This window comes from Tachysurus vachellii, chromosome 18 (assembly GCF_030014155.1).
Source record: "Tachysurus vachellii isolate PV-2020 chromosome 18, HZAU_Pvac_v1, whole genome shotgun sequence".
Taxonomy (NCBI): domain Eukaryota; kingdom Metazoa; phylum Chordata; class Actinopteri; order Siluriformes; family Bagridae; genus Tachysurus; species Tachysurus vachellii.
This window is the reverse complement of record NC_083477.1, coordinates 10,178,411-10,191,457: the sequence shown is the minus strand read 5'-3', so window position 1 is coordinate 10,191,457 and position 13,047 is coordinate 10,178,411. Positions and strand designations below refer to the sequence as shown.

At 37.8% G+C, this 13,047-nt stretch overlaps 1 protein-coding gene across 1 annotated transcript; it reads left to right on the top strand.

The window, feature by feature from the left end:
* The first annotated feature begins 1,770 nt into the window (after positions 1–1,770).
* Positions 1,771–9,707, top strand: slc16a5b (solute carrier family 16 member 5b). The gene is made up of 5 exons (XM_060892957.1): positions 1,771–1,860; positions 3,257–3,749; positions 6,000–6,143; positions 8,028–8,891; positions 9,451–9,707. The coding sequence occupies exons 2-5, from the start codon at positions 3,293–3,295 to the stop codon at positions 9,705–9,707; spliced, it is 1,722 nt and encodes a 573-aa protein (XP_060748940.1). The 5' UTR covers positions 1,771–1,860; positions 3,257–3,292.
* Positions 9,708–13,047: the final 3,340 nt, after the last annotated feature.

Sequence of the window (13,047 nt, the reverse complement as noted above, 5' to 3'; positions counted from 1 at the left end):
ATAACAAAATACAGATCATCACTGCCATCTAGCGGACAGATATAAAACGTAGCGTTTCTACCCACAAGGTCACTACTGTTCTTAGAAATATAAATGAGTTGCACTATTGAAATGAATACAACTTAATGCACAATTTAATGTGCCCTAAAAAAAAAAAAAAAAAAAAAAAATATATATATATATATATATATATATATATATATATATATATATATATATATATATATATATATATATATATATGCAGGTATTTTCAAAGCATATGGATTGTAATGGATCAGATAATGGATCAGACTGTATATTTATAATCACACCCTCCAGTGTCACCCATATGAGGATGAGGTTCCCCTTTGAGTCTGGTTCCTCTCAAGGTTTCTTCCTTTACCATCTAAGGGAGTTTTTCCTCCCCACAGTCACCTGAGTCACCTCAGACTTGCTCATTGGGGATAAATACATACACATTGTGAACTAAATCTATCTAATATTAATCTTGAATTTTGTGTTATATTAATCTTTATATTATTCTTTATAATAACCTTTTGTTCTGTGTTTATGTTCTGTAAAGCTGCTTTGAGACAATGTCAATTGTAAAAAGCGCTATGTTTTCTTGGTACACTTTGGGGCTGTTAATTGCAGTCAGTAATCACTTGAATGACAGTCTATTTTGATTGTTGCTGAGCATATGCATCCATTTATTACCACAATTTATTACCACAATCTTCAGATTTAGGTTGTTTTGAGAGCAATGGGAGGCTTTACACAAAATCAGTAGTGTTGCCCACTCACATAAAAAGATGTACTGTAATAAATACATACTTCTTATTATTGCAAATCAACACAAAGTTCTTCTGACCGATCACCTTTAATCTATTATAAAACATTTTTATTCTGGTCTCTTCCTGGATGACAATGTCCCCATCTACAGGACACAAGCCCTCAGTGATTGCTTTGATGAGGATGAAATGATGTAAAGCTTTTTTCTTGAATCCATCAGCATATTCTTCCAGTACACACTTTTTCCCATTCTTGTTGCTGCCCATCAGTGTAAAATAAATAATATGTAATACCATATTTCTAATGAACTCTGGCTATCATAAATTACCCTTTTGTGTGTGTGTGTGTGTGTGTGTGTGTGTGCGTGTGTGTGTGCGTGCGTGTGTGTGCGCGTGTGTGTGTGTATGAGCATGATGCCATTGGGTCACATAAGGCATGCTTTCCCACCTCATATTCAGTGGCTCTGGATTCACTGCTAACCTGACCAGGCAAAGGATAAATAAATAAACAAATGAATGTATGTATGCATATATGCATGCATGTATGAATTAATCTGATATGTGGAAAGCACAAAGTGACATTACTAAACCATAAGTAGTCTGTAAAGCGTTCCTGCTTTTGGGGTATTGTGGTAAAAATGCCTCCCAATAAATTGTATTGTCCAGATCAATGGGACATCTGTGGCTTAACAGTGTGCAAAGCATTAGTGCTAAACAGTCAAATCTAATGTGAAAGTCAGGATTTTTTTTGTAATTATACAGGCTGTGTATTTCCGCCTGCGCTTAGCCAATGATTACATAGCAATTCTCTACCATCATTCAGTCACGAGCTCGTTCCCCTTCCCCTAATCCAAAGAGTACGCGCACGCGAGCGCGTGTGCACGTGCGCTCGGTGTTGGTGTTCCCCGGTCCAAAAGAAAAGAGACTTCAGGGCCACTCCATGTCAAGCGCATATGCCATCTTTCTACTAAGGTGAGAAGACAGTATAGATGTTGCAGAAAGGCAGCATGGAGAGAATATGAAGTTACCGATTATGCATCATTTTTGGACCCCAATGTAAAGCTGTGATTGAACAGTTCAGATACAGGTACCTGTGATTTTGTATGTTTGCTTTCTGTTTGCATTCTACAGATATGCATTAAGCTAAATGTGGAACAGGAAGAGGCTGTGCTTGTGCATGATGTTTGAGATGTGTCACGATTCCCTGGAGTAAAAATGCAACAGGTGTTGACTTGTTCTGGTGTACTGATGGAGAAAGTGACAAAAACACAAAGGACATCGGTTTAATAATTAATAATGTTAATGAAAACTGTTCTGCTAGAGAAGTGGAGGATTATAATTACAGCAGGAGAAATAGAATCAGATTATTCAGTACTGTAATACTGAGATTTGTTCTGGGCGCTGTTTTCAGGGCTGTGGTGCTGAGATGCAATTATCTCATGTAATCATTTAAATGGAATATCTTGTTGTTCTTGATAGTTCTAAAGATTATCATATTATAGAACTTTTGTTATTTTGACTTAACTTCTTATTGAAAGTAATTGTGTCATTTTAACTTGATATTTATGTTTTGCCATTATTTTAAATTACCATTTAAATATTTCAACTTAATATCTATTAATATACTATTTAGAGTTATTTTTGTTAGATTGACTCATTATAATCCTACAATTTTTTAATGCGATTTAGATTCACTGAACTGTAAATTGGGATAAAAGTAGGTTATATATTTTGACATATTATCATTATCATTTTATTTATTTAAAAAAATATATTTTATTTATATTTAACACATCTCATTTCACACCCCTCAATCTAGCAGTAAGACTAATTTACTGAATATTAGCTTATGATTGATAGAGCGGATTTTGCTTTAGTAGAATTCAGTTTGCACGTATGCATATGCCTATACGACTAATAGTAATTCACTTAAATGTAATCAGATATAAGGTTTGCTTCAGCACCTGTAAATAACTGAATTATTTCAGCTTTCTAATTCTTGACAGCCAGCTGTTTCCAGAGTGGGCCTCATTGGCAAAACTATCTTGTTAAAACTATCATTCCCATTAAATTGCATTAATACAGCCTTGCAAAGCAGTCTTTAGGAGGAGAAGGTCACCAGGCTGATTTGCCTTTTAATTAAAAGTCTTATTAATAATAAGCTTGTCCAAATTAATTTTAGAGGTCTGGACTAAGGTCCATATTTTTGGTTTCTACTTTTATTTTGTGCAATTGTAAGGCATTGTAATTAGTGACCACTTGAATGGATTTATAATAAATAGAAGTGGACTTAGACTGCAATTAGCTAGAGTTAATAAGTAGTTCAAAAGAGAAAAATCACCACACTGTGCTGAACACTTAATAGATTTGTAATACACCAATTTTAGGTAGATGTATCATCAAGTGCATGACAGTGTATTAAACTAGAAAGCGTTTCAGAAAATCAGCCTTTAAGCGGTGTATTTTTTGTCTGATTCATGTAGATTTCAGTTGGAAGAGAAGCCCTTCTGGCAAGCAGAATGACTGAAGGTGTAGATGTTCCTCAGACCACAAAAACCACTATAATCAATGGCTCCATTACCCACCTGGCAAGAGCCAGGGCTGATGCTATTCAATGCCCTGAGACATGGAGCGGGACTTCTCCTTCACATCTTTCAGATACGGTGCCAGGGCAGGACGAGGAACATTGCTGCAAGCTTGAGGATCAGGACAATCAGGGAGGAGATTCCTCCAGCCTCCACGAGGGGCTGCAGTGCCATATAGAAATGGCAGGAGAGCGACACAGTGGACACCTGTCACCTGATGGAGGCTGGGGTTGGGCTGTACTAACAGCTACTATCCTGGTCTTGGCACTCACCCTCGCCTTCCCCTCCTGCATTGGCATCTTTTACACAGATTTGCAAAAAGAGTTTCAAGCAAGCAACACTGAAACCTCTTGGGTGCCAGCCATCATGACAGCAGTACTACATGCAGGAGGTAGGAAATGGAGTCACATAAATCCATAGAGAGGGTGAGGGGGATATTATTGCATTATGATGATAAAATGACTCACTGGATTTCCAGTTGCTGCATTACCTGAATACTCCAAATGCAAGCCAAAGTCCAATAAACTCTTAAAAGTACCTTATGTATTACTATATTGCATTACATTTAACCTATATGAGTTTCCTGATTTTTCTCTTGTGGATCCCACAATGTTCTATCACACTTAGAAGAAATAAACAATCAGATAATCTGAAGGAAGTCATTTTATTGAAAGCTTACCAATCGGTACTTATAATATTGATCGATTGAAGAGAGCATAAGAAATATGTCTTTCTTTACCAAATGGAAGAATGTCAAGTTCATTCTGACAGCTGAGACTGAACCAAGCAGGACGTTCTTCACAGGCTTCATGGACAGTTGTTCAGCTGTGAGAATATTTCACTGGATTTCCACTGGCCCTGTGTTGGAAAAACAAATGTGATCCTATAAACCGTATTGTACATTGAGTTTCATGTCTTCAAAATGTTATTAGAAAACATTTGATTTTGTTACCAATACAAAAAAACCTTGACCATCCACACAGAAATTCTGTAAAGGAGAAAAAGAAAATTTTGAGAATTATAGTAGTCAGAAATACATAAATATATATAGAATACAAAGAGTAATTGAAGCCTTCTGTTCCCACATGAAAGAACATTTGTAATTTAAACTATTATGTCATTTCATTTTCTCAACATTGATTTCAGGGAAACATGATCTGACTATTGTACAGTTGTATTCAAATGTTTGGGTAACCTTGGCCAGATGACGTATTTTAATGATTCCTGAAGTGAAAAGAAATAATAAAGCCTTTAGTGGTTAGCACGTTCGCCTCACACCTCCAGGGTTGGGGGTTCGATTCCCGCCTCCGCCTTGTGTGTGTGGAGTTTGCATGTTCTCCCTGTGCCTCGGGGGTTTCCTCCAGGTACTCCAGTTTCCTCCCCCGGTCCAAAGACATGCATGGTAGGTTGATTGGCATCTCTGGAAAATTGTCCGTAGTGTGTGAGTACGTAAGTGAATGAGAGTGTGTGTGTGTGCCCTGTGATGGGTTGGCACTCCGTACAGGGTGTATCCTGCCTTGATGCCCGATGACACCTGAGATAGGCACAGGCTCCCCGTGACCCGAGGTAGTTCGGATAAGCGGTAGAAGATGAATGAATGAATGAACAATTTCTGTGAATGTTAATGCATAAATACTTTTTACTTTTACTATTTGATGAACTTAAAACAAGAGAAAAATACAGAATGATAATTGTGACATGTGCAAAGGTTTGAATACTCTTTCAGGTATAAAGTCTCAGGAGCTAATTAACTTATTAGTCCCTTAATAATTATACTATTACACTACTATTAATTATAAAATAACTTTATCAGCTATGGACTTCTCTGAACAGCTGATTGAGGAAATTCAGTGAAACTAATTTATACCTACAAAGCAGAGAAATGCTATGAAAAGATATCTAAGTGGAGCTCACAGTTTACACTCCTCTCAAATGTCATTAAAAACCTTTGCATATGCCTCAATTTATTTTCTGTTATTTTTTTCAACTGTGCAAATTTTTAAAATAATACATAATATTCCAAGGGTGTGTAAACCTTTGTATAGAATTGCAGAATAAACTTGGAAAAAAGGTTGTTCATACCTGTCAGGACTCGGCCCGGACTCTGGCAATGTGCCTTTTGTTTATGTTTTTCTGTCACATGTCTGCCCTGCCTTCGTCTGCTCCTCCCGGTCTGCACACCTGTCCCTCATGTGTCTTGATTGTTAGTAGTATTTAGTTAGTCCGCGTTGCCTGGTGCAGCGTGGAATCTACTGTTGTTTTGTCTTGTTGGTAGTTTGTGTTATGTTTCGTGTCTTTTGGTTATTAAACCCCGTTTGTGTTTGTCTATCCTGCATTTGGGTCCCTTTTATCCTGCGTCCGTGATCATTACAATACCCAAGCTCCCTTTTGTAGTCATGAAGAGGATTATCATCAGTTCAGTTCTGTGTAGTACATTGTATTTGTATCCTCCACTGCAATTCTCATCTATTATATTTTACTGAGATGATCTCCATATGTACGGGGATGCTAAAATGGTTAATCTGCAATTCAGATATGCTTATTGTAATGTCAGGGTTTGGGTATTTGTGTGTGCTTTGTCTTTTGTGTTTGACTCCATGTTTATTGTTGTTTGCATTACAATGATAATGTCTCTCTGTAGGCCCTGTGTGCAGCATTCTCGTGGAGAACTTCGGCTGTCGTGCAACAATAATGTTGGGAGGGATCCTGAGTGGACTTGGGATGGTAGTCAGCTCTTTTGCTCAGACCATGGCAGACCTGTACATTGCCACTGGAGTCATAACAGGTGAGTCATATATATATATATATATATATGTATATATATGTATGTATATATATATATATATATATATATATATATATATATATATATATATATATATACACACAGTGGTGTGAAAAAGTGTTTGTCCCCATCCTGATTTTTTATTTTTTTTGCATATTTGTCACACTTTAATGTTTCAGATCATCAAACAAATGTAATAATTAGTTCCTGTGTGACCCTGTGTGAAAAAGTGATGAGCAATCATGGATGACTGCTCATCAGTTAAAGCTCAATCCTAGCAAAACTGAACTGCTGTTCATCCCAGGTGATTCATCCCCAGGTCACTTCCCCTAGAGGTCCGGACAGCTGTGTCACTGGCTATTTTCAAGCGGCGGTTGAAGACCTACTTATTCAGGAAACACTTCAACTAGCACTTCTTTCCTTATCTTTTGCATTTAAAAAAGACACTTTTTCATTGTAACTTTGAACAAATGTTTTAAACTCATGGTATCTTAAGTGTGTATCTTAATGTATTCAATGCTAGAGATTTAAGCACTTATGTACGTCGCTCTGGATAAGGGCACCTGCCAAATGCTGTAAATGTAAATGTAAAAAAACTGTTTGCCCCTAAACCTAATAACTGGTTGGGCCACCCTTAGAACTGCAATCAAGCGTTTGCGATAACTTGCGATGAGTGTTACAGTGCTGTGGAGGAATTTTGGTCCACTCATCTTTGCAGAATTGTTGTAATTCTGCCACACACCTTTTTAAGGTCATGCCACAGCATCTCAATAGGATTCGGGTCAGAACTTTGAATAGGCCACTCCAAAGTCTTCATTATGTTTTTCTTCAGCCATTCAGAGGTGGTCTTGCTGGTGTGGATTTGATGGTGTGATCGTTGTCCCGCTGCAGAACACAAGTTCACTTCAGCTTGAGGTCACGAACAGATGGGGACACATTGTCCTTCAGGATTTTTTGGTAGACAGCAGAATCACAGCAAGTCTTTCATGTCCTGAAGCAGCAAAACAGCCCCAGACCATCACACTACCGCCACCATATTTTACTGTTGGTATGATGTTCTTTTTCTGAAATGCAGTGTTACTTTTACGCCAGATGTAATCGGACACACACTTTCCAAAAAGTTCAACTTTTGTCTTGTCAGTCCACAGAGTATTTTCCCAAAAGTCTTAGGGATCATCAATAAGTTTTCTGGCAAATCTGAAATGAGCCTTTGTTCTTTTTGCTCAGCAGCGGTTTTTGTCTTGGAACTTGCAGGCCATTTTTGCCCAGTCTCTTTCTTATAGTGGAGTCATGAACACGGACCTTAATTGAGGCAAGTGAGGCCTGCAGTTCTTTGGATGTTGTTGTGGGGTCTTTTGTGACATCTTGGATGAATCGTTGGTTAGGTGTTGGATTTTTTTTTTCTTTAATAATAAAAACCTCCATTTAAAAACTGCATGTTGTGTTTACTTGTGTTATCTTTAACTAATATTTAAATTTGTTTGATTTGAAACATTAAAGTGTGTAAAAAATCAGGAAGGGGCAAACACTTTTTCACATTGTGTGTATGGTTACTGGAAGAGTGGATTAAAATTGACAGAAACCACCTCAAGACAGGTTGTTTTTGTTTTGGTGCATAGAGTTCCATGTCAGTTAAAGCATTGTTGCATTGGTGCAAAGCTGAGAAAAGATGTAAAGGTAACGGGGGGCCATTTTTAAAAAAGTGAATTTAAATGAAAAAAAATTGTGATAATATTGTAAACTGGATTAAATGGTTGGTCACTAAAATGAAATGAATGTTTATTTCAGCAGAGGATTAGTGCATAGTGGAATCAGTATGGTCTAACTCAGAAAGACTTGTTGAATCCTGGAAATAATTTTGTGAGTTTATTTCCTCTCCCACAGGACTGGGATTCTGCTTTTGCTTTCAGCCATCAGTCACCATGGTGGGCCATTACTTTGTACGGCGCCGTGCCTTTGCAAGTGCCCTCTCTTCCACAGGAACAGCCCTGGGTCTAAGCACTCTGCCCTTGCTGGCCAACTTTCTGCTGGGGCAGTTTGGCTGGCGAGGCAGCTTCTTGATACTGGGAGGAGTGGTGCTCAACTGCTGTGTGTGTGGGGCTGTCATGAGGCCTCTGCATACCAAAATGAAGGTGAAGGCAATGCAGATAGAGTCAGTGCATCCACTGCTTAAAACCAATGGTCTTCTTGCACAGCAGGAGCATAAAGGGCTAAAGGGGCGTCTGCAGAGCACCCTGTCAAAGATGGTGCCCTTCATGTATAGGCATATGGCTGTAGACCTAATACGCACTCACCCACGCTTCCTTGTCTATGCTTTGGGTGTGTCATGGATGATGCTGGGGTTTTTAGTGCCACTTGTCTACCTGGTGCCGTACGCTACTGCACATGGGATAGAGCAGGAGCGTGCTGCTCTGCTTATGGCTGTCCTTGGTCTGGTCAATGTCACAGTAAGACCAACGGCAGCGCTGCTGTTCGGACTTAAGCGCTTCCGTGGAAGCCACCACTTTGTCTACGTGTTTGCTTGTGCCCTCTTGGTCAATGGCCTGAGCAACTGTGTGTGTGCTGCAGTAACCGATTTCCAGGCACTCCTGTCCTATGTGCTGGTTTTCGCTGCTTCTATGAGTATCGTAGGTTCACTGCTCTATACTGTATTGATGGACACGGTGGAGATGAGTCGGTTCCAGTCGGCCCTGGGCCTCATCAGCATCATGGAGAGTGTCATGCTCCTTCTGGGCCCGCCTCTAGCAGGTGAGACATGCCTTCCAGAACTGTGGGTGAGTATATTGTTATTAATATGAACATTACAGTTAATAATATGTAAATAATAACAACCCGCATATACGATGCTATTCATTTTGAAAATATTAAAAGCTTAAACAAAAATTAATGATTGAGAAATAACTATAATTATTAGTAAAATAACTGTAAATATAACCAACAATTTGCATTTATATTTATGGCATTTGGTAGACCCCCTTATCTAGAGGTATTTACAGACATCCTTTGAAGTTTCCATCAGCAAATATATCCTGAGATTGGTTCATTAGTTCAGGGTCTAAAAATCTCTGGTAAACTCATGGTAAATAAAGTCAGCACATTCCTGCTTTTACTTGTGACTTGCAGAGAGCTACACATAAGACACAGTATTATTCCTCTCAAGTTACCAGTAGCAAATCCGATCTCATGTGAGATGGGAAGATCGTGTATTTAAGCTACCCTGTTGATCTCGCTAATAAGTAAAAGATTGGTATTAAGATGTACACACTCTGGAAATGATCTCGTGCTGAATTTGATCTTGCTCTTGCAGGAATGTTGGCAGATTTTACTGGGCAGTACAGTTACGTGTTCCTCTTCTGCAGTGTGTCTGTTTCCACTGCTGGCCTCTTCATTATGGTGTCCTTCTACTGGTTGGACAGACAGTGTAGCAAAAAAGAGAAGAGGCCTTTCTCTGAACACAACCACAACTTGATGCCCAGTATCAGTCTGGCAAATGATGTTGGAGGAAACCAAGTGCCTTTACAGAGGAAGATGGTTCAAGACACTGATACTGCCACTAATGTTTAAATGGTGAAGTGTAAAATCCATTTCTATATACTACCAATATTATTTCAGATCACACTGGAGTGCACATAGATATTTCCCTTGCCTTTCATTTGATCATTTCCCAGTCAAGCAGCTCAGTAGTGAATTTGCACATATGAAATTTGTCTTTATTTGACTACATTTTTTTTTTCTTTCTATGATTTACCTAAAAACACTGGCAGCCAAGTGAATATTGTTTTCTTGCTATAGTTAATTTTGTATTTCTGCAGATAAGTACAAAATTATTTTATTTACATATTGACTTTTTGTTTGAAGAACTACTTCCATCTGAATCATCTAGCTGCCTAAGGTTATGATATAGTTGCAGGTCATGCCCAATGAAGGATGTTTGCTCTTTGCTAATATATGGGAATAATTATAGAATTATTTATACTGTGAAAAACCATGATAGCCTTATTCAAATTAATAGTATTTTTCTTAAATTTATTTCAGTTTGTATAATTTTGAAAACTTTATCTTTGTATTAAAATAAAGAGATACATTTCATCGCTGTTTTGCTGACTCATTTAATTCGTTGAATCTCTTTACTTCACAGTGAGCATTACATACTGTACCTGTACATGCATGTTCAGTCTGTTGGTTGGTTGCAACTTTTCACAATTTTCATATTGCAAATCATGGTATACTGTATTTATTATAATAATAATATTATTATTTATATATAATCTAAAATGTTGCTACTTTTTACATGTTCATATTCCATTGCTGATTCTACTGTGTGTGTGTGTGTGTGTGTGTGTGTGTGTGTGTGTGTAACACGGGAGGGTTTAATAGATAACTAAAAATAAATAAATAACCAGATGAAATTGCAATATAAAACGCTTACTGATGTACTCTGTTTCAGATAATATTTGGTCCCGCTCTAAATAAGTGTAAAATTTACTTTATGTTAATTTATCTACAATTTTACTTTAAAAAAAATGACACTTTAAGTGTAATATTTACTTTTCATTTCTCTACAGTGTTTTAAAAATATATAAAGCATAAGATGCACTGTTAAATAATAATAGATCTATCAACTACTATCCAAATAAAAACAAGTACAATAACACTAGATCACAGAACTCAATTTCTTGTATAAAAAAAAAAAAAAAAGCATTTCAACATCATTGAATTTAAAGAATTACAATGTCATTGCAAACCCATTGCCTTGTCAGAAAACAGAAACATGTATAACATCATATAAATTTTTACCAGAGAAAGCAATATGGCACGCTTCAGAAAAAGGGTCCTGCGTGTACATAGCCCATGAATTACCTTAAAGTGCTTAACAAGGTTGTTTGGACTTCCATGGTCACTTTTGCAAAGAAAACATTTCATAGTTTTATCTCAACTAACGCACCATTCTGGCCCACAACTCTAGGAGTCTCCTTTGTTTCCCCCATGTCGATGTTATAGACGGTTGTTTGCACAAAAGTGAAAATGCTGCTCAGGGAAGAACTGTATGACGTTCCAAAGACGTAATGGGCTTTAAAGAGTTCGTCAAAAGCGCCAACTGAACCTGTTGCCTTGCATGGAAGTGCATGCTTGTCAACCACAATGAAGTAGGAGTGAATTGTGCTCTGTGTGGATCCCTGGGTGAGAAGGTAGGGCTGACTGCTTTGGGTAATGTCTAGATGCTGCTGCACACTGGTTCCAACCTACAACAAAACACATTCAACAGAATTGTTTTTGTGACTAACTTCTGACAATAGATCAGATCACCTCCAACTGTGCACAAGACTGAGGTGATGGAAGACATATTTTAAACAACTGTTAAAAGAATTAGTTCACTTTGAAAAATGTTTTTGCTGATAATTTACCCACCCCCATGTCATCCAAGATTCATGTCTTTCTTTCTCCAGTCGAAAATAAATTAAGGTTTTTGAGGAAAACATTCCAGGATTTTTCTCCATATAATGAACTTCCATGGTGACCAAAAAGAGTTCTGTGGTGGGTACAAGTCCATGGCTTTCCTTTATTACTTTTGCTTTAAAAGTGGTTGGCCACTTCTCCAAGAATTTGTTGGCCGTGGCCTCACCAAACAGAAATCTGAAATCTTGTTCTATCTGCAATGTAACACACAGAAGTGATGAGTGATACCTTATGCTACATTGGATATTTTGGTGATGCAGTGAATTAAGATGTCATACCAGTCCTGGTGTGTCCAGAAATCGTGGGAAGACCAAGAAGACATCATGATGATTTGGCTTCATTGTTGACCATTGCTTGTCAATACATGAAGGTCATTTTCATCTTCTCAAAGACAGTCTTTTCATCAGTTGAGTGTCTCAAAACAGAAATAGCTGCTTCCCCATCCTCATCAGATGGCTCTCTGTCAAAGGTGAAGGTCTGATGAACACGACCTGGCCCACCAACTTAAGACAAAATAAAATGTTAAAAACTCATTTCTGTATACAATTCACAGGTGACCAAAATAATCACATGTCACTGATCAGTACCTTTAGGAGATTTGCTGAATGAGGCACCTCTTTCCTCTGCTGTTTTTCTTTGTATGGTCTTCAATCGCCAAGCAAGGTATCCTGAACCACTCTCTGGATCGTAGTAATGTTCCTATGTGATTATAAATAAATTATAAAAGAGTACTATTAACATTTCAAAGAGTGAATATGTGCATAATGTTGCAATAACCCATTTACTTACATATTCATGTTGTGAGTATGGGTCTTCTAGATAGGGAAACAAAGCTACTATCCCCTGTGCATGCATCACTCTGACACTTTTGGGGGGGATGTCCTAGCATATGAATTCAAAGATGACATCACACTCAAATGACGTTACACAACACAATTTACATAATTAATATTTGTAAAATAATAACAATGTTTATTTACAGCCCAGGTATATGCTTAATGCTTATCCATGTGTTTCTGTCATCTCAGCAGCAAGTATATTAATCATCTGTCTTCTGGTGGCATCTGACAGGAATTTTGTTTTTCCATACTTTTGCATAATGCGTTGACCACCAGGCTTTGATGTTAAGATTTTTATTAAATCAACTATAGGTGGAATAAAATGTGCTTTCCGTTATTGTCAAACCATATGTAATAATGATGGAAAAAACTGTTATCTAAAGAACACTTCGCATGGTGAAACAACATTCAGATTGGACTTAACAATTTAAGCAACTGGGACTTAGCAATTTCCACCACTTACCGCTTTTACCTCGTAGTTTATGTGGCATGGCCTTTTAGGCTGGCTTCCCTCAGCAGCGGCTTCCTCTTCAACAGGGTCACGCATCGTGAAATTCAGGATGACGGTGTCATCAGATGAACCCAAGCATGATGATGATTGTGAGGCA